Consider the following 22761-nt stretch of genomic DNA (forward strand, 5'->3'; position numbering starts at 1 on the left):
ACTTATACGATTTTAATGTGTATGTTTTTCTTTAGCTGCTTAGCTTATGTGATGGTGTAATAATAATCGAAAAACGCGTCAACGTCAAGTTTTTCCCGGGACACGCGTGATGAACATTTATTTAATACACCTCTAGTCCATTCAGGGTTTAATTATTATTTGTTCTGGGCAAACAATTCGTTTGTAATTTGTACGCATGTTTGATTATTTTGGAATTTATTATGGTTTTCCAAGAAGACTACCGCCGTTTATGTGTACACAGCACGTGTATGATGGATTCCAAAACAAAACAAAACTATATATTTCCTGGACACTGGTGTATATATGTTTGACAGTTATGTAAGTGTGTATGTACGAGTTAAGCCGGGTTTTAAGTTCTAAAAGTCCCGTGGCAATGGACGCTTGAAATGATTTATTCGACAAAAAAATAATATCAGAACAAAAAAAATATGTATTTGTTTCATTTCTAAGCGATTTTTAAAAATCCGTAGTCGTGAGTGCTCATAAAAAACCGAAAAAACAAAACAAATATATATATATATATATATATATATAAAGCGTTGGCAAAAACGAGAGTAGAAAAACGTTTATTGAACGCATTTAGCGTTATGGATGGTAGCCGTAACGGTTTAAAAAGCTGTTACCACGATCCTGTACAGATCGGAGGGACATATTTTCCTCACGACGTTTTTTGAAATCACCTCCTCCCCACTCCCTTTGCGCATACTTATATATATTAAAGCTTCGGGTGAAATCGCAATATATATATAATATATATACATATATAATATATATATATATAAAGTTGATAGTTCGCGTAGTGTTTCAAGACACCGATTACGTTCAATATATCTCATTTACGACCCATTTGCCCATGTGCAGCAATGTTGGCGACTTTTTTTTGGTCCCCCGGAAAGCCTCTACTGGCACAGCGGCAACAAGAATGATGGACACATTAGAAGCGTTTCGTGGTTTCGCCCATCAAAGCGTAATGGACGTCGTAAAAGTTATTGCTCGCCAGCTACACAGTGCTATTGTACACATTGTATATACATTATACATAATACATTATATATATATACATTACAGACGACCCCGTCACAAATATACACATATGTTACATATATTCATACACACAATACATAATAAAGTATCATATACATACATAGAGTCACTGGGGTTAAGTCTTAGCGGGAGGGTGCCCGCACCGAAATTTCCGCATATATAAATGTATATCTATATCTGATGTAATACATTGGAACGAGTTGAACGGTTTCGACCAATGAAGGTTATATACCAAAGTTATACAATATAATAGCAAGTACATAGAGAAGAGTCCGGTGTATACATATATCTAGACGATAATGGTGTTGGTTTCACTCGTATGTCAGGTTGTGTGTGCGCGTGTGCGTGTGCGTGTGCGTGTGTGTGTGTGTGTGTGTGTGTATCTGTATGTGTGCACATTGTATATGTAATATATACGAGTATATGTATTATAATATATAGGTAGAGGAGAAATATGTTAAATTACCTCGTGTGTACCTTATACGTTATTTATATAGTTTTGTTTTGTTTTTAAACGGCTCCATAAAATGATACGGACCGCGAGACGCCGAGAGAGAATAATATAATAATATCGAGAACGTCACGCGCGTTTACAGACCGCTCCGGCGGTGGCGGGTACACGAAAACCGGAAGGTGGCGGCGGGGTGGAGGACGGTCGTGCGGGAAAAGGCCCCGGGGAGTCTCCGGGCATGTTGATTTAAGAATGCGCGCACGAAATTCGTTCCTACTGCGATGATTGGCCGTCGCCCGTGCGCCGTCGTTGTTGTGTGCATAGAAAATGAAAGATTAATACGCGCGTTTGTTTGTGTGTGTGTGTTAAAAATACAATAATAACGCGTGTACGTATAAGTAATAGCGGTACAGTTGTTGTGGTATGGCCGTATAGTAGCCGTAAGTACCTCCTATATGTGTGAACGCATATGGTAAAAAATAAAAATTCAGTAACGGTTACGATGGATATCTAGTATCTACTGTAGTATAAAATTATGACTTAAAATAGGTAGTCTAGACGGAATAATATATTATGTAGATGTTTCGATCGCTTTTTCTCAGTGCGTTGTCGTCGCGTATATATAAAACAGGAATTTCAATTTCGGGGACGCACGCTGCATGTCGTCGTTTAATCATACAAATGTTTGTGTGTGTGAAAAAAAAGATAAGTTCAACGTTTTAGAGAAAGACTTTTATTCGCAGCGACCGACCACAAAAATATATCGTTCACGTCAGACAAACCGATGACGTGTGTGATGAGCTACTCTTGAAATAGCACTATAGTGAAAGTCGTATACCGAAATATGTCTGGAAAAAACTTCTAAAAAAAAAAATGTTCAACGTGGACGTAATCAAATCTCGCGTGTCAGTATTATTATTAAAAATTATTAAAATATAAAGTCTCGTGAAAGCAAATACATTTTACAAGTTATTTGGGAGTGTGGAAGTATTAAAATTGGACATAGCCCATTGCGAATGTAACAAACATATATATTAATATAGAGTAGGATATTTTAATTTATAATACAATATTCAATATCGGATATTCACAGTGCAGAAATATGGACGATGAAAACATTAAGATACGAATTAAGTAATATAATGTGTTTTGGTGCCGTATATACACACGACTTTGGCGCCCCCCTCATTCTACATTACGAATCAGAAATCAAGATTAAACTATATAGACAGTGCAGTACGCACCGAGCGATATGAAAATAGTGGGTATAGTCTATAGACTAGGAAGCTATTATGGTTAGTGGATACTGGAGAGAAAATGAGAGTTGGAAGTTTTTACGATAAAAATATATATATTAGAAGTGTATAATAGTTATATACTATATAAAATACGAATGCAAATTTGCCGGGAGAGGGTGACTAATGTTTTCAGAGCATTGTTCAGATTCCAGAACAAAAAAAATTGTGAAATAGTTTTTAAGTTTATAACAATATTGTTACACCGTAATTCAGTTTATATAAAATACTAACTAAATACACACTATAGAGAATTAAAAAACATAAAATATACGCTCGGTAACTTTCGGTTACGTCCCAATTATTATATACCTAAACTATTAAAATGACACTGCACTGCAGTTATTTCGATAATCATATATGACCGAACTCAAAGATAGAGTTATTAGAATAATGTAGGTAAAAAATAAAAAATTAAAAAAAAAAAAATAGATTAAAAAATAAAAAATTTAATAAAAAAATAAAAACTCATGACGAAATGTTTATAATGTCACATTCAGTATTTAAATAAAAGTCGATGAATAATATTTACATGACAAGTATTCTATTAATTATTCCGTGTAGTAATAGTCTAAAACAGAATACGTGTAAAACATTAAAACTTGACTACGATCGATTCTGATTTTAAAATTAAAAAAAAAATAGCCCATAAAGTACACAGTGCTGTATATACATTATACACGAACACACCACGATGCGGTAATTTACGAGTGTACCGTTGGAGACGTGTTTTTACGTGAGACACGTGACATTTTAACGACCGGATACGTATTTTTTTTATGGGAACCGCTGAGTATATTTCCGTGCATATACTTTCCCAAGTCGGCAAGTATTAAACTAATATTTGTAAAACACTAACAAAACAAATGAACGCCGTACACGGGAGCAGGAGTGATGGCGGTGGCGATAAATCGGTTAGGTATAAAAAAAAAAAATGAAAAGAAAAAAATACGAATATTTGGATACAACGATCGCGGGCTATCGTAAATATATCTGCGTCGCGTATTTAGTGTCTTACCGCGTACACCGAAAACACAATAATTCGCCACATTAAAAACGTAATACATTACATTTTAATCGGATGTAGGTAAGTACTATGCTATGGTCTTGGCGCTGCTGTTGCAGGGACGACTCGACAAGGGGCTGAACGCGGTGGAGAGGAACACTGCACCGGTGGGCGGGTATGTGTCATCGAAACACGATACTTATTGCCTACCTATACTACAATATAATATATTATTATATTATAATATTGTAAGTATCACGAGTTATAGTCGAGTGGGTTTTTCTAGTGTGCCATATGTCGGCCATTTCCGATCCGAAACACAACAATAACGGTTGATATTGGTGTTGTAGAAAGCACAGCGCCCGACGATACAATACAATAAAATCATAATATAAAATGCCGCCATTGGTGCGTTATTAGACACTATTCGTGCGCCTACATCTAAAAAAAAAATACAATGCTGGTGGTGTGCTTACCGTGTTCGGCTCGTCCGGGGCTGACGATCGCGACGGCCAGCAGCAGAAACACCGCGGCGAGACAGCATCGGTGGTGACGGTTGAGGTGATGATGGTGGTTGTGCCGATGGTGGTGATGGCTGCTGTCGTCGCAGTGGTGTTGGTGATACTTGTGCATGACGGCAGTGGCGGCGGCTGCGACGGTTAGTGGCGACGGCTACCTCCTCCTCATTGCTGAACGTTTTTCTTTCCTGCGGACACACAAACAAACGAATATTATACACACGCACATAACATAATATACAATACACTTGGGCGCTTCTACAACACAATTCGAATATATAGGTACCGCGTAAAAAATAACGTCATTGTATCACGTGACAATTATATGCACACAATTATTGTATACGGAGATCGCTGCACATTTACACAACAATATCATTATAATATTATAATAATATATAGAATAATATTATATACTGCACATGCACACAGTTGACAAGTGCACCGGCGACGGGGCTGAGCGTTGTCATTATTATTATTATTATTATTATTATTATTATTATTATTATTATTGCTCCGGTCTGCGCAATCGTATATTACGGGCAATAATAATAATATTACCTATAGTGCCGCGAGATCGCATATAGGTATGTGTATGCAGTGTGGTGCGTTTGATAATGACTTCTAAAGTCACCATCGAAAGGTCCCGTTTATTATAGTTATTATATTATACATTTTTTTTGCTCCGTCCCCCCCATTGTTCCGCTGACGTTATCTTCGGCATCTGCCGCCGCCGCCGCCGTCGTCGCCCCTCGCGCAAAACTGTCCATCTAGTTTCCAATTAGTGTCCTTCCGAGCTGCCGATGTTGACATTTTTGTACTTTTTGTTTTCCGCCCATAAAAGACGATTGTCCAATAAAAGCCGTCGTTTATGCGCGGCACACTGTAAGACCGACCGTCGTCTTCGTCGTCACCAGCCGCGCCCGACTATCATTATCATCATATATTATTATTAGGTATATTAGGTTTATTAGGTATAGGTTGGTCGTATAATTGCGTATTATAATTTATAATAGATGTAATAATGTCCCATAATACTTATGTAATAGGTACTTGAGATTCCGCGCATGAATTGTGTTTGTTCGCGCCGAAACTCATTCTACAGTGGTCAGAAATAATTCACGAGTTTTTGATCAGAAGCCCTTCAGTGGAAACGAGTACAATATCCATTGTGCGTAGAAAGTCGGCAGACGACGACCGCGGTGATTGCTGACCAAAGATTTTATTACACATATTATACGTAACAGTGGCTGCTTGAGTTATTGAAACTCACAGGCAAGCTTCATAAAAACATCACCACTCTACTAAATGTACAAGGACCACTATTATTCTTTCTACTTCAAAGGGCAACATTTTTATGTATTATCTATAAAATTACAAAATATTCTGTTAACTATATCCACAGTAGAACCACACCTACTCCTTGTACCGGGAACGGTCGTCCAGGTTATCTTGTACTCTATACAGTCAGAGCTAGTAAACCATATAACATATAATAATACGAATGATAACAAAGGTCTAATATTGTGTTGGCTGAATCAGATTGGACTCGGCAGTGAACGTCGAAGAAGACGCATAGACAGGCCACCCGGAGACTTGGAATTACCTGCAGTGATTGCGGTTTGTCAACAGCGCTGCAGCAGATGCAATGTTACCATCGTCCGTCATATTATAATATACCGTTAAAATAATGTACAAAAAATATAATGGCATGTTCAAACTGGTCGGTGACTATACACATATTTGTGCAGCGTGTGCATGTTTTAAATTGCACTCATCGTTGAATTTTAATACATTATGTGAAAGAATGGCAGAAAAAGGAAAAAAGGAACGGCAGACTTTGTGTACTCACCCCCTCCCCCCGCCTGATCCCAGAAAACCTAACCAGGATGAGGAGGAATAGGATTACTATTTCTCTCTCTTTCTAGTATTTCTCGTATAAACACACGTCGACTGCTGACCGGTGGTGTTCGACGACTTATCCGCTTATAAGGCACACGCGCGACGATATAATATACAATGCGACTAAAATAATAACAAACTCATTAAACTGGAACGGTCGCGCGGGCGGTATGGCGTCCGTGATTTATGGGTCTCCGTGTGGCAGGGCGGCGGTGAAGTGGGGTCAACCGAGTTCACCGGAGTACTTGACAAATGCTTCGGTTTTTTTTTTTTTATTATTATTTTTTATCGGTAGACGACAATCTTCTTTACGCGCGTTCGTACTCACACACACACACACACACACACACGTCATCATCGCTGCTTACACCCTCCCTCTGTATCTTATACATAATATTATACGTATAAATAATTAACAATTATTTTCTAGCGCATAGAAAAAAAAATTATATAATAAGACATATTTATGTGTATATGTGGCCATATACCGATCAGAACGCGAGTAGACGACTACCTATGTACCTAGCTATATGTGCAGGCGCACGCACGTCGATCAGATATATGATATAAAATGAACGCGCTCGGCCAGGCGAAAAATATGTTTCCATCGATTGTATAATAATAATAATAATAATAATAATACAATATCCTCCGCGTTAATAACGCTCCGTTTGAAAATACCATTACGCGGGTTTGATGGGATTTCGTCGTTCTGGCGATTTGGTTCTTTTTGGTTTTTTTTTTTACGGTGGTGGTTTCACAGATTTTTTTCCGTATTATTATTATGAGGACTACATCCCACCCCGCGGTCCAGGTTAGTGCCGTGCATCACCGCGTGGGGGGAGGGTTAGGTGTATAATATATATATAATAATAATACTAATACATAGACTCTTCTTCCTTTTGTGTCCCGCAGTCGCGATTGACGGCGCGGCGGCTGCTGTTGCTGTTACTGCTGCTGCGGCAGGCAGTAGTAAGTGATGCGCGTCGATATCGATTCGGACGTGACGTTTTAAAGGGTGCGCGAGTTATAGATGGATATGAAAAAAAAATAATATAAAACGGAATAATCTCTCCCCTTAACGCGATTCCACAGAGTTAAACGTACTACACATCACACACAATGGTTAGTTTTTACGGCATTAATATGGCTAATAAATGTGTGTGGTTGGTACCCGAGATCGTGCAATATAATACACATCATATTACTGACGTTGCAAGAAACAATTTACGTTGACATTTTTTCATTTTCATTGTTCGGCCTACATGAAACAAAACCCAAAACATTTTTCGTCCATATTGTTTTATTATCTTCAATACTGTTTCGTATTTCGATGAATCAAAACTTTTAAGACCGAACATCATTATTATTGCATTTGTGAGAACTTCAAAACGGTGACAAATAAAGTTTTTTTTTTTTTTATAAAAATTTAAAATATTGACGGAATAGGTATAATTCAATATTATGTCACACATACTATACATAATATACGATATATATATATGTATATATACAAACAACTAATAAATATACGACATAAGATATTATTCTACTTGGTCGGCCCATGAATATTGAATAAAATTAATCAGGTTTTAATTCATTCCCACGTCAATTAAGGATTTGACGTTTTTATTTTTCTAAAATATTATGCTCCCTGGGATATAATATTGTACTCTGATATAGATATATTGTTATAACAACCGTAAATCCTATACGTACATTTTGATTTAAGTTGCGGTACGTATAGTACGACATTTTATAAACACGAATAGATGCCGTATAAATATATAATGCATCGTAAAGGTATAATATTATAAAATAAGTGAAATGTTTTTGAAGTCTTCCGACACGGCCTTGGTGGGATATTATTAATTGTGTGGGATCTATTGTAAATACCAAACACAATTAATTTCTTCACTTTACATCCGTGTAAAAATGACTATATGGTTTTGAAATCAGAGAACAAATAATATAGTTTAAAATTGTAAAAATACATAATTATTATTTTTTTGCACCCACACGTCGAAAATATCGGTGTGCAATTTGACGCAAAACGTATACAAAAGTTTTACAACACCAGTAAACCACTAATAACTTCCAAGGTATATTTAATAATGATTAGTTTTGACAAGCGTTTGTAACACAGAGAATTAATATAATATTAGTGCAGTGTGTGATTACTTACGTACGAACTTTTTAATTTACAATCGTTTTTAATGATAATATAATATTATATGTGGAGTTATTTTGTCGTTTAAAACCAAATTTGTAAAAAAAAATAACCCAAGAGTCACGGTTAAATGACGACGATCTGTATCGACGATTATACGTGTGAAACATGAACATTCGTTTAATAATAATGCGTATTATTGTGTATGGAATTGGATTTTAAGTGACCGACCGGTGGTGGTTTTTATCTCAAGACTCCGTACGGACACACACACACATATGCGCGAGCGCCGTTCAGCGTTTCTCGTCGTCCTCCAAATTAGAATTGGAAAAAAAAATAACAATAATAATAGCTTGAAGAAATCCGTCGTGTATGTATATGGGCACACACGCACAATCTGGTATACATCGCACAGCTAAGTAGTAATAGTCGCGGAGAAGAAAACTATACCTAGTGCCTACTCACTCGCTAGCTCTCGCTCACACTTGTAACGAACGCCTACGACTCGAACGCCAATATTTTATGCGTACCCCCCCCCCCACACGCCCATATAAAACGATAGATAGATGATAAGTCGACCCGTAGACGGCGCACACGCTGCACGCTGCACGCTGCACTGAGGCAGATGGACGATTGGTGTGTATGCGTATAATAATAATATGTGCCTCGCCACCGCCACACATTATATAATAATATATTATAATATTCCCAGTGGTGGTAATTAAAATTGAAAAATAAGAAAAGAATATATTTTTATTTGCGGCAGCCGACCCGACTCGCGACGGCGACAGACGATCGCGCGACGCGATTCGCGCTATCTTTTCGGACCCGAGAGGAAAATAATAATAATGAAAAACAATGCGTAAATTGGTCGGGACTCGCGCGCGCGCGCGCGCTCGCGAGCGACGACGACGACCGTCCGGGGCCGAGAGACACCGATACACCGAGACGACGGTGAATCCGAGGAATCCGAGGCGGCGGCGGCGGCGGTGGCGGCGTCGGCTGGTATAGTAATAATAATAATAATAAGAATAATATAAAGAGTGCGCACCGAAAACCGGTTTGTCTGGATCGCCGCCACGGCAGCAGAAGCACACCGCTGCACGAGGAGAACAAACAGACGGGCGAGCGCGGGCCACCGGACAAAGCCCCCGAGAAGAATAATATAATGCGAGACACACGGGAAAACGTTAGGGAAAAAAAGATATAGACGGAGAGTGCGCGCGAGACAGAGAAACAGCGACGGAGACCGGAGAGACCGGTTAATCAATTTCTGGAACGAACTGCAACGTATATATAATGCGAGTGCGAGTGTGTGTGTGTGTGTGTGTGTGTGATCAATTATCGTTATGTCATACACGAGCTCCCATGATCCATTAAGAATACCGCGTTTGTATTATTATTATAATTATAATTATAATTATTAGATGTCGCGTTGAACGCATTCAGAAACGGAATATCTGGTGGAAAATGTGCGCTTTGATTCCGCGTGCGTTTTGAACGCCGCGCACTGAACGACGAGACCGCCGATGCCGCCGCCGAGAGGTTAATAGGCAATTACGCGATTAAGATGTCGTCGCCGTGAATTCGTCGTCGTCGTCGTCGTCGTCGTCGTCGATGGCGGCGGCTGCCGTTCGGTGGCGGTGGTTGGAGGTCGTGAATCACGAAATTGGCCGTAAACATCTCCTTCGCGCCAGAGAACCCGACAGTCGCCACAGCATCCATCAACCTCCCTCCACCGCTCTCGCTTTTTACAATGATTAATTTCTAGGATTATAATATGTTGCAGTCGTGTAAAGATCACTACGGAATCCGGTGCCGTGTCAGTATACACCGTGCAGGTTACCCACGCATGCGTTTTTCGAAGTAATATTTAACAGTAGGTACTGTTATTATACTTTTCAGATGTTTTGCGAATACAACAGTCGTGGGTAGTTTATACTTATATTGTTAAATCGCAGGAAATCATTTGCCTATATAATATTCTCCGTCCAGAGTTTAATGACAATAATATAATAGGAATAACTTCTCGAACTCAGGATATAATTTATTGCAACCACCAGCTTCCGCGCATACAACTTGTAGTTCATTATGAATAGCTTGCTACCTAGCTACAGTGTATAATATAATATAATATCATGTGCTTACAACAATTCGGTGAGATGAAATTAATTTCCGAACCTCCGAGATTAACCGTATGAAATATACTTCCCGCTGCAGGCCCAGGGTGTCAATTAATAGAAAGTCGAGTTTACGAGACAAATTTCTACTCAAGTTTAATCGGCTGCCACCGTTGCCGATCAATCAACGACAGCAGTTAGCAGGGCGCTTTACCGAGATGCGGGCGAAAACACCGTGTGCTTGTTATCGTGTATCTTTCTCCCTATAGAATTTTCACCCTCTTCACCGAAACACGGTGTTTATACAGTGACTCGGGTGTCTGACTATTGACTATAAGACATATTATACACGTAAAGCTCCTCTGCGTTGACACCTTAAAGCGACAAAGTAATTTCAAACCGACAAAATATCGTCAAACTCAAACTTTAAGACCCCGTGTTTCCACCATGCCATGATTAAACTTTTTACGTCAAGAAAAATTGTCTTAGAGATAACTATCACAAATGCACAATTCCAAAATACTTTTATTATTTTCTTTCCTCTCCTAAATCGTTTTGTTTTCGACAGTCGCCTTACAAATGAGTTATACGCCGCCATAACACATACATACATATACATACACATACATGTCCGATCCACAAATTCCGTCTAACCTCTTTTTTCAACTCATTTCCGTCAGACGACTTTCTCGTTTATTACAAGTACGTCTAAAATGTACATCCCATAGCCAATGCACAATGAATGGCTCTTTATAAATCGTTTCAATTTATTTTTATGTCGATTTTTTCCGTATCTATCTAGGTCCCTCTTTTAAACTTCCTCTTATTAATCTGGTACACACCATCAGTTTTCCTTTTATTTATAATCCCCTTCGATGTATATATATTTATATCCGTGCCACGCATATTATTTGAAGCGTTCTTACTTTTTTTCCTCCGTCGATATCATTAGTAAATTTCAATATTTACTTTGATCCCGACCCTGGCATTTTGAGAATTCAACATGCATCGTTGAATACAATTGGACATGTCCGACTCCTTTTCGGTTCGTATTCGCTTCGATGCCCTTCGTTTATAATGATTCCGATATGGTGTAGGCACTATAGTCTATAGGCGACGAGTTATCTTCTCGTATCTCACTGCGATCTAGTTCAATTGTTTTCAATATCTTGAACACACGTCGACATTTTTTTAACCAAAGTGTGTATATTTACACAACCGAGGCCAACAATAAATGTATAATAATGTACACGGCTGCCTCGTTTTGGATATGTTATTGTTTTGTTTATTTTTTTTGATAGATTTTAATTACTTGCGCTACGGTTATTTATTGTTTCATGAAACAAAATAATTAAGAAAATATATATATCAAGACAACACGATATTATTAGACGGATACCTCTATATTGGTTAATGATACGTTGTTTAAAAACTAGAAGCCGTTCTCACTATTACTGAACATGAGTTATTATTATGGTTATTCGATAGAACGTTCCACTTTAGGTAGGTACATACGTCTTACACATGACATTAAGAATTAACTGGCTGGATGTTCACCTGTGAACCTACTAGCGAGTTTTGCTGTTAAACGTGTTATCTACGAAACAAAATACTTAAGCACAATATCTAGCTACCAATAATCGACAAGCTGAATTTTGTACTCCCGCAGGAAATAATAACGATTTTTACTTTTTGTTGTACTTTCGAATGCATAATAATTAAACGAACACGTCTACCGCTTACTGCTTAGTTTTATTATTTTGTTTCTTGGACGTGATTTATGTAAAAAAAAAAAAACTAATATGCAATAGAAGCCACGGAGTTATTAATTGTCCGGTGTCGAACACGGTGGCGGCCATCAGTCACCTATCGTACCATAGTACACTAACACACTGATGGGGCTCCCGCGTTTTAATTTTTGTATTTCATTACCCAACGGTCGGCGGTAGCCATTAGCGATTTAACGGTGCTTGGTGTACTTCTAGTTAAAACAAAAATAATAATAAACAAGGCCGATGTGTGTGTACGCGGTCGCCACGTGAAAAACGATAAATTACCGTTCATGTATAATAAATATGTGTAGGTATAGGTACACATGCACGCGCGACACAGTCGACAATCGACCGACCTGCAACAGCAGTTAAATTCACTGCACTGCCGACGAGGCCTGCACCACGCTGTTGCGATGATGATATTATTATTATGCCTACGTAATACGCACTTACTAACAAACAAATGGCTTTTTGTTTGGGCACGGAGATCGTTAACGAAGTGATTTTCACATTAGAATAATATATAATACAACATTAATAGATATTGTATTTAATAGGTACATTGTACTGTTCGCGCTCCGATAAAATGACGGCCACGACAAATGGTTAAACATTTCTCCGAAGAATAGTATTGTATTTTATGTGACGGAAGAAATTAGGACCGATCGATTTTTCACCAACCGGAGAGACTGCACGCATGTCACACTCGCCGGATTTCAGCACCGTGTCGATGACGTTAACAATATAATAATTATGACGTTTTTATGACGAGATGCGCGAGCAGCTAGTGAACCAATAGCAAAATGTTAATAATATCTGGCAGTATAGGTGGACAAACTTTACAATTTCATTGGGAGAGGGTTAAATTATTATAATTTATATAATACGTGGCTGTGCACAACACCTTCTAAATAGCTAATATAATTATGTTATATTCATTTTTTATCATGTCATTGGATAAAGATCTACCGATTGCACGTATTATATTTTAGATAAAATATAATATGTTTGCTTGTATAGTATAGTATAGTACTTATAGTATATTATAGGATAATAAATATCACAAAAAATATGGTAAGATTATTGCCCTATATTCTTTTCAAAAAATCGTCGAATATTATTTTCATTATCAATACTACTTGGTAAGTACTAATTGCATTGAGTATAGATAGTAAGTTGAAACAATTTTGGATAGTTCTCAAGTTCTCAGCCTTTTCTTGATACATCACTTTGTATAACTTAATTATAATAACTATCAATACCTACTCAATAGTTTTAAAATTAATTTTACAAAAAATACGAATAATATTCGGGGGGCTTGGCCCTTCCAAGTCCCTCCCACCCTCAAATTTCCACTTTGTGTGATAGAATATAACACGAACGGCACAGTATCGATATATATATATAATATAATATATACACATCTATATTATGTAAATGCAATATGATTCATATCTAAATGTACTCGAGTCGCAAGAATAATATATTATATACCATAACACTATCATAGCTGTACGTTTATAAAACCCTTAACAATATTCAGCAGTGAGGTCTTTTAGATTTTATCACGCACACAACACATGTTTTCGATTACACTTTTGTCCTCTTGCTCGTATTTATTGGATCGAACCTATACAATAAAATGTTGTGTTATATTATGTGTGTTTAACGAGTTTTTGTTCTAATGAGCAACGAACGCTACTGTGTGTGTTCCGTTTTTAATTATCGTTTAAAATGTCAAATCGTTAATGACGTTCTAAATGTTTTCACACTACCGGTCATAAAAATGTATACGTAAACAAATTAAGAGCGCCGTTTTTGTTTGTTCGTCGAAACAAACACACATCGATCGATTCGATACTGCCCCCGACGAATAAAAACTAAAAAGTCATATGTTATATTTGGTTTGTTGTTCTTTGGGAGATTTAAAAGAAAAAAAATCGAGTATATTTTATTTGCAAAACAAATTTTTCTTTCGTTTGACAACGGTTCTTCCGGCTGATAAATCGAATACAACCCCCCGCCCCTAACAATCCTAACAGACTACGCCACCACCGCCGCCCAGGCCTCGGGCAAAACACAAAAGATTGAACAATAGAACTTGTGTGTGTGTATTTTTCAAAGTTTTCCGTTCCCTTTTTTCTTTTTTTGGCCTCGAGCCGTTGGTTTTCCCTCTCCGTCGACAATTTATTTACGTACATTATTTTCGTTTGCCCGATTTTTATTCGCCCCTTGGCGTTTCCCCTGAAACTCGTGAGTTTAGGAGTACAATGCGTTTTGGCCGTCCTATCCATTATACTGCATTGCGCCTATTACGGTGCTCACCCTCTACATTATAGTCCACACAATATACACATTACACATACCTCATCATCTGTGTGTAGGAGCGAGTAGGTATACTCGACTGTTTCCACTCGAATACGCAATCGCCCCGACTGTAAAACTGTCCCATATACGATTCATCCCACCCCCACCTTCGTTTCGACGTGTAAACGTGACGTGTCAAAATAGAAAACGTCTTCCATTTTTTTTTGCAATATCGTTAAACAAAAAAGAGATTATATTTAATACATATTATATGCATATCCTATGGGAAATAACCACAAATGGTCATTGTGCAGTTTTAGCTTCGTCCTCCTTAACATTTTTTTTTTTTTTTGCAAAATATTCGATTATTTTCTCAACCGTTACCTTCGTATGAAATTTCTACGAAAATAATTATGTGGTGAATATAAAAACAATACGATCCATGTGAGTATGAGACAGTCGTCACACCGGACGAACATCAAAATAAGTAATATTTTATTCGCAGTTTTCTATCAGATTATCATGCGACAAACATTAAAAAAAAAAAAAAAACAACATAATAATAATATAAAGACGCACGATATTCTTTGTGAAATAATACTGTGCAGGTATTCTGTATTTTAATTATTTTATTCCACCGTCAATTTGACATATTTATTATATTTATACGGATATTACTTGCACGTAATTATTACAAAATGTGACACAACTAAGCACGCTACGATGCACATACTCTTCAGCTGAAAGGTTTGATCAATATAATATATAAATACATACTTTATAGAACTTGGCAATTAATATTACTTAATAGGAATTGCAACAAATAAACTAATTTTAAACGAAGAATAAATATATACCATTATACCTACATATAATTATAGATTGTGTTATAAGTATAAAACACTTTTGGTTCAACGATTTGTTAATACATAAGACATTATACGCATATTATAATATGTAGACGATTTAATTGAGGAGTTCGAGAGATATTTTTAATTATATTGAACAAACTTTAACTAACAAAAACTACTGCGATAGAAATGCGATATTAATACTTTTAACCGGGTTGGAATTAAATATTGGATACAAAGAAAACGAGTAAATCGATTATTTTTGTGGAAACAAAGATATCGCAATATGGTCAGTGCAAAAGACAAAAAGGTCGTTTGTGAATGTCAGTTTCCCTCGCCCTATGCGTCAGTTAACAGGCAGCGCACGAACAGCAGCACTTGGCGGCTCGTCGTCGATACGTCATAATTGGTCGTGGCAACGTCCGGGAGAAAAAGTCGCAAGAGGGTGGCGCATTAAAAGGGATCAATCAATCACGGTCTCATCGATCATAAGGTACAAGCGGGTGGGGTCCCGTTTGACAGGTGTCGAGTATTAACTTGACCAAGATCGCAAAAACCTCTCATTATCTATTTTACCCTTAATATTTTAACGTCAAATTTCAACCGAAATCGGAGTGGTTGTTTTGATCTTATGAAAATATATCGTAAACACTATATAATATAAATAGATAATAAAAGCCACGAACAAAAGAAAATATACAGACGCTTAAGGGATACTAATAATAATATATTACCACCACGATATTATACAAAGTACCTACTATTTAGTATTTTGTAAGTGAGTTATGCTGTGATTGAGCATTTGAGCATCAATATACATTTTTTAATGCACACGGCCTGACCCGATACAAAATGACGACAATCAAAAATATGCATGGTGATCGTTTTGTGGGAGTTTTTAAACCGGAACAATCGGAAAGCACAAAATAAATGTTTTCCAACCCTTGATCATATTATGTTGCACAAGGTGATAAATGACCATATTGTGCTCAGCATACCAGCATTCCGTGCTGGTATTTTATTGGTGTGAAAGTGCTGTCTGAAGATGTTTTCCTTAAATCTCACTTATATATAGTTATTATATATGACGACCACGTAATTTCCTGATGACTCCCGGGGTCAAAAATTACTTTCTATATACACCCATAATATATACTCTCAGCAATCCGGATAATTTAATAAAAAAATAAAAATTGTCGCCTCTCCGAGTACGATTTATTACACTTAACTATTTCATGGCGATAGCTAGTTTCCGTAACATATTTGGATAAAAACACATTAAATATGAATAATTTTTCAACAATTCTTTAGAATATTTTTTTTCATACAGCTGAATAAAATTATAGAACTCAGAACCGTGAATTACGTCATTGAATATAAAACGATCGATGTTCGTGTTGATAGTCCACAGAATTGAGAAAATTAAATAAAAAAAGCGTACAAAATATAATATAAATTCTTATTGGTAAACAAAAAATCTAAGTTATACTCTGAGTACTGATCAGTGTAAAAAACTGAATATTGAATAATACATTAAACATCTTTATAATACTATCATTGGTATGTAGTAGCAGTAGGTATTTTTTATAGTATTATTATTTTATAATTGAGTTTATTGAGGTTAAAAATAACCCGATTAAAGACCAATATATTAGTTATTTAGGTAGGTATAGGTTATATTATTACAGATTTTTCTACACTAATTAAAAAAAATATGAGAGAAAATAACGGCAACTTTGAGAAAAAGTTTTGGTAAGTTCCAGAGGATAATAGACGCATGTATATTGTATGTATTATATGAACTGCAGGCCAAAACAGTATTGTGATTTTATGAAAATACGAATCCGTACGGCACGTGCAGATACGACTTACGGTAGCATCCGCATGTATAACTGCAACGACGGACATCGTTATTGTTTCCGAATACGGCGTCCGTGCGGTGTTTATGCAAAACCATTCGAACGGTTCTGCCGGACTTAACCGTTTTTGGGCACCGTTCTCCCATCCTCTCGCCACGGCTACGCTACAGTGTAATAACGCGCTTCTATACTACTTGTCCTTTTGTACAAGCAAAACCGTCAGCTGTTCCGTTATGTGCACTTTTACCCTTACACATATATTATATATTAATATCATCTTCCTACTATATATACTCATAATATGTATGATATCGTTCGTATACACCCAATGTGGTATACACCACCAATCACCACCCATTCTGATATCTATCTGAGCGTTTTTCATTGAACGTATACAATTCAATCGTAAAGGAGAACATTTTTGAAAAAATGTGTACGCATTTGATTAAATAAATATTTAGTACGAATTATACGTAAGACTGCACTTGCTCTTTATTTGCGTAATCATCATCGGATGGTAACTAATGGTAAGTATAGTTGGTTCAAACTTATTAAAACCAATGTTATATGTTTGTTTATTATCACACGCCTTTAGATTAACCTATATTATTACTAAATTTCAACTCTATTATGTGCGATATATCGAAATGTCAAGTCCCTGGCATCAAAGAGTCGAGGAATAATGTAAGGTAAGCACATCAACATTTGTACCTACATTTGCTTGTAATTTTGATTTCAATGCAGACGACGACGACGACGATAGCGAAACAGAGAGAAGGATAATCATGCTTTGGTTAACAACACACAAGATGTGATAGATAACCAAAAACGTAAAGTAACCGCAAACATAGTATATGGTCATGCACGAATAAAATAAAACGCGATGGAAAATTTGATAAATTATGATTATTAATTTCTCTTTCAAATTTGAACGTTTTATTTTTGCCATCAAAATTCCAACAACAATTATAATAAAGAATAAAAAATATTTATGTATATGTAGAGAATACTATGAACAATAATTGAACAAATATGAAATTTTACTGGTTAACTCGCACTTGGATATAGCTTTCAACGTGCTTTTCGGCCTTAATTGATGCGATGATTGGGGGTATTATGAACTGGTCACTGTTTGTATAAATGTGGATTACTTTCGAAATCGTTCGTTAATTAAACATGTGTGTTTGAATAACAATAGACATAGCCTTTACACAGAACACGAGTATAAAGTAATAATGTATAACACAAACAGGACACCTACTAGCAGAAAAAATGCGAATACAGCGTTACAACGAATATATACACGCGGTCAACGATACAATTTAGGTATGTATATATTATACACGTATAGTTATTTTTCACATTTTATCTCGGTTAATTGGTTCACACGTTGTATGTAAGTTGTCGTTTATTTTTAGTTTCCCTTCAACTGTACCGCAGCTGTTATTGCAACTTGCGATTGTTTACTATACCGCCCATGACAAGACGACGTTTTTGCAGACAGAACACCGTGCCATTGAAATCGCGTTATCGCGTCGTATACAAAAGCAAGCGCGTACAAGAGGTGTGATAACTTGTTATACGTTATGGTACGTTATTCGATTTCACTGAGTTGGCTTTTCGTTCGATGTTTGGGCGGTTAAAAAAAATTATAGCAACTGGGTTCGTATTCTACATGGGAAACAACAAAACGAGCGAGGAAAGTTTTCGAACAGTTTCAGTAGGGCCTTTGTTAAGCACATGTCGTAGTACGAAGGTTGGTCGATATAATAATGATAATAATAATAATAATTGTACCAGCGTTCGATACCCGCGGTACATGTATAAACTTTTCCGCACTGCACGTTTAACCACTGCGGTCGTCCACCGTCAACTTTTTAATTTAATACGTTAATCACGGAATAATTCCATCCACGCATGTTTGACGTTCGGTTGCAGAGGAGTTTAGAGGAGAGAGATGTTGTTTGAAACGTGTTCGCGACATGACGCGTGTCCGTAATTACATCAAAAGTGACTAAAGTTTCACGTGCGTAACTAACGAGAACATAACGTCTCAACGCTACACACGCACTGCAAGCACATAGCACACCCCAAACTAAAACCGAATGCATACACGCCGAACAATTTCCTCGCGGTTAAGTATAAATTAATCGGTACCTATACAACTATAAGCATATTACATACGCGTCTGCGTGTGTAGGTAACAGGTAGAAATACCTCTAACTCGTTTACAAACGTCGACCTGCAAAAGCGGATACAAAATACACACATACAAAATAAACATAAGTATTCAAACATACAAATCGCGAAATCTGCTAAAATCAAAAAAGCGTATACGCTATCTGTAGATATCGCCAAAAACACGATAGGTATTCGAACAACGAAACGTATAATATTATCACCGTAGGTACATTGTGTTGCGGTGTGAAATCTGGGGTGATATTTCGCGAAATGCAAATTGGATTGTCTTATACGGCCCGCCACGATTGAGTCGTCATAGGATTTCCGACTGGTTTCTCGACGACAACAATACAATATTCCATTGGCGAGTCGGCTTGCGACAAAAGCGAGCCCCCGCGCGTTTTCACGTGGAATTCGGCGCGCGAAAACCACCATAAAATACACGCACTTCGAGTGTTCAACGCATATATGTTTGTACATATATTTATTGTATTATACAAGCCACCGACACAACATATCGCAACATGCACCACCCCGTGGTAAGAGCGCACGCAATTGTGTCAGTTACTTTATTATTATTTTGGTTTCACCGCAATGGTTTATGGCATCTTTGTATGCAAATATTATTCTCTCCCATTCATCGGGGGCCGCCACCGCCGCAACACCGCTCGCATTCTTTCGGGAAAAGAATTATACCTATTATATATGTGTATACGAATAACGTGTGCCGAGAAAAAACAACACCGACCGCGTACCGTTACACGAACGAATACGCGAGCATGTACCTGTATAAATATAATGTATATGATGCTGTATGATATTCAAAAACGCGTGTATACACGGTGAGAGGAAAAAAAGAAATAAAAACTTCTGTGGCTTTTTCGAAATTCGACGTGTATATGTGTTTATTTTCTTTCTGGATTTATGTGCGTTCAACAGTATAATATATATATATAACACCCGAATATTCAGAAATTCGTATCAGGTTGTAAAAATTCAAAGCCACCGCCGCCACTTCTCAAACCCCGACAACAAACTAGGTACCATAATTCACACGACGTCGGCTTTTCATTTTCCCATTTTTTTTTCCTTTCATTTTTATCACTGTTATTATACGCTAACAAATTACGCCGTCTGCGAGTTGCGTAAAAAAACTCGTATATCGTTATTGTAGTTTATAAGCTTTTCACTGTTTTTGCAGACCGGTCGTATTTTTCCAAGCCCGGCGAGATGTGTTCGGCTGCCACCCAAGGTTCGTTTTGTGACGTAACAATTTTCACAGCGAGCTTTGGGCAACCAATTTGCAGTGTTCCATTTTTTTTTTAATTTCGATATTGAAAAGCTTTTCAACAACTGAAATGTTTATATTTTTAAGGTTTCGTTTTGTTTTTGTTTCGAGTTTTTCAAACGGGAGGTCGGTTCGTGCAAAATACAATATACAACGAAATCAAGACACAATATAATATAGAAACCATATATTTGCACGTGTCCAAATAAAAATGTTTTCCTTATGAAAATATTATATTAATTATAAAAAGTCAAATTGATCAGAAATTTTACAATAATGCAGTGAATATTATTAATATTTATTATTATCATAATCTATAATTATCACCAACAGTGTAAATTGAGGAAGTAAGGATACATTTAATACGCTGGCACTTGTCCTACATTTTAATTATTACCAACAGTTTTCAGTTTATTTATACTAGATTGCTTTCTTTAATGTTTTCCGTACACGTTAAGTAAAACATGAAAATGTATTAACTAACAGTTTTTGGTGTGCGTATCATTAATACCTATTCGGCTTTTGAGGAGACAGCATCGTTTAAATAATTTAATAATAATAAATAAAAAACATTTTCTGCGCCGAATGCATTTCTACGTGGCGATTACGTTGTCATTTTAATGTGAATGGTCACACGGCTGTCGTATGGTTATTTCCGGTTTGTTAGCCAAACGTACATTGACCAATGTCGCCATTATGCCCTCGTCCAGTTTTAATATGTTTTGTGCGCCCGTCTGCACTCATTAACCTCTCCACGGTCATATAACTACACTCTTTTCAGTTTTCTCTGCCTCGCTTACGATTAAAAAAAAGTGTCTCCATACGTTCACCGACACTGTGCATAGTTAATATATATATATAGATATGGGCAATGAAGAGTAATTGAATTAAGAACAGTCGGAAGAACAAGAGGTAAAAAAAAAAGTTATCTGAAGGAGCAGCTTCAGTTACCTTTATAAACCATTGAAATCGAATTATCAAAAATGTATACATTTTTTTAAACCAAGGTTATTGGTTAAATATTGCCTTGAAAATGAAAATCGAAAACCGATAGTTCGTAAACATTTTTATAGTTTTCTGAAAAACGGCATTAATGATGTAAGTAGTATTTAAAGATTTTCAAGTGTTTATACTATGAAGTAAAATTTATTTATTTATTTGGATGTAAAATATACATTATTTTACCTTGTTTTAAATTATAATTATGTCTTGATTGGTTTTTACATGCATACGTTTACAACGAATCTACATTATTATTTTAAGCGTAGGTATACAGTACATAATGTAGTCTTAAACAAACAATTGTAATTCTTACTTAACTACCTAAGTATTATTTTACAGTCTGACACTTCTAATTTCTGATGACTGAAGAAAACAATGTGTTTGATAATAATGCGCTTAATATAATATAGGTACCTCACTACATCGTAATATACATACAATTCGACGGTATATTATTTTAGTTTTTACATAAACTGGAATTTGAAAAAGGGTTGGATAAACGCTGTAATTTCCATCTCAGGCTCATTTTTATACTTTATAGTCTAATACGCTTTTGTTGTCCGAGATAATTACTATCATCATAACGCGGTTACATTTATGATGTCATAAAATTTAAAAACCCGTTTGCAGTGAAGAAACATATTTTATAACATATTATGCCGTTCGCATGCGTAGCGGAACTTTAGTAGGTTTACAATAGCGTGAAAAATCGTTTGAAACCCGAATGTTAAAACGTTATCTGGCAACCGGGAGGCTAGCTGACGAGTCGGCGAATACTCGGTTTATAGAGAAAACAGCTAGTTGCACCTGGTCCATTACGCGGAAACGTGATGTTTTTCATTTGAAGAAATCCTCAAAAATTGATGTAGAAGCACTTCTCCACTCTAATATAAAGTACTCTTGTCGTTTTAGCAACATACGAGTGGTAATGGTTGAGTTGTATTAGCACTATATTATGATATAATATAGTAGTC

At 36.5% G+C, this 22761-nt stretch overlaps 1 protein-coding gene across 8 annotated transcripts in view; it reads right to left on the reverse strand.

The window, feature by feature from the left end:
- The window catches only part of LOC111037473 (ephrin type-B receptor 1-B), a 135583-nt gene that overhangs the window by 79750 nt on the left and 33072 nt on the right, over nucleotides 1–22761 (reverse strand). For all 8 annotated transcript variants that reach the window (XM_022320123.1, XM_022320116.1, XM_022320107.1 and 5 more), the window contains exon 2: nucleotides 4294–4523. In XM_022320123.1, coding sequence (XP_022175815.1) covers nucleotides 4294–4450 — 157 coding nt within the window. In that variant the 5' untranslated portion in view covers nucleotides 4451–4523. The remainder of the gene's footprint in view (nucleotides 1–4293; nucleotides 4524–22761) is intronic.

Source organism: Myzus persicae, unplaced genomic scaffold, assembly GCF_001856785.1.
Source record: "Myzus persicae strain clone G006 unplaced genomic scaffold, MPER_G0061.0, whole genome shotgun sequence".
NCBI lineage: Eukaryota > Metazoa > Arthropoda > Insecta > Hemiptera > Aphididae > Myzus > Myzus persicae.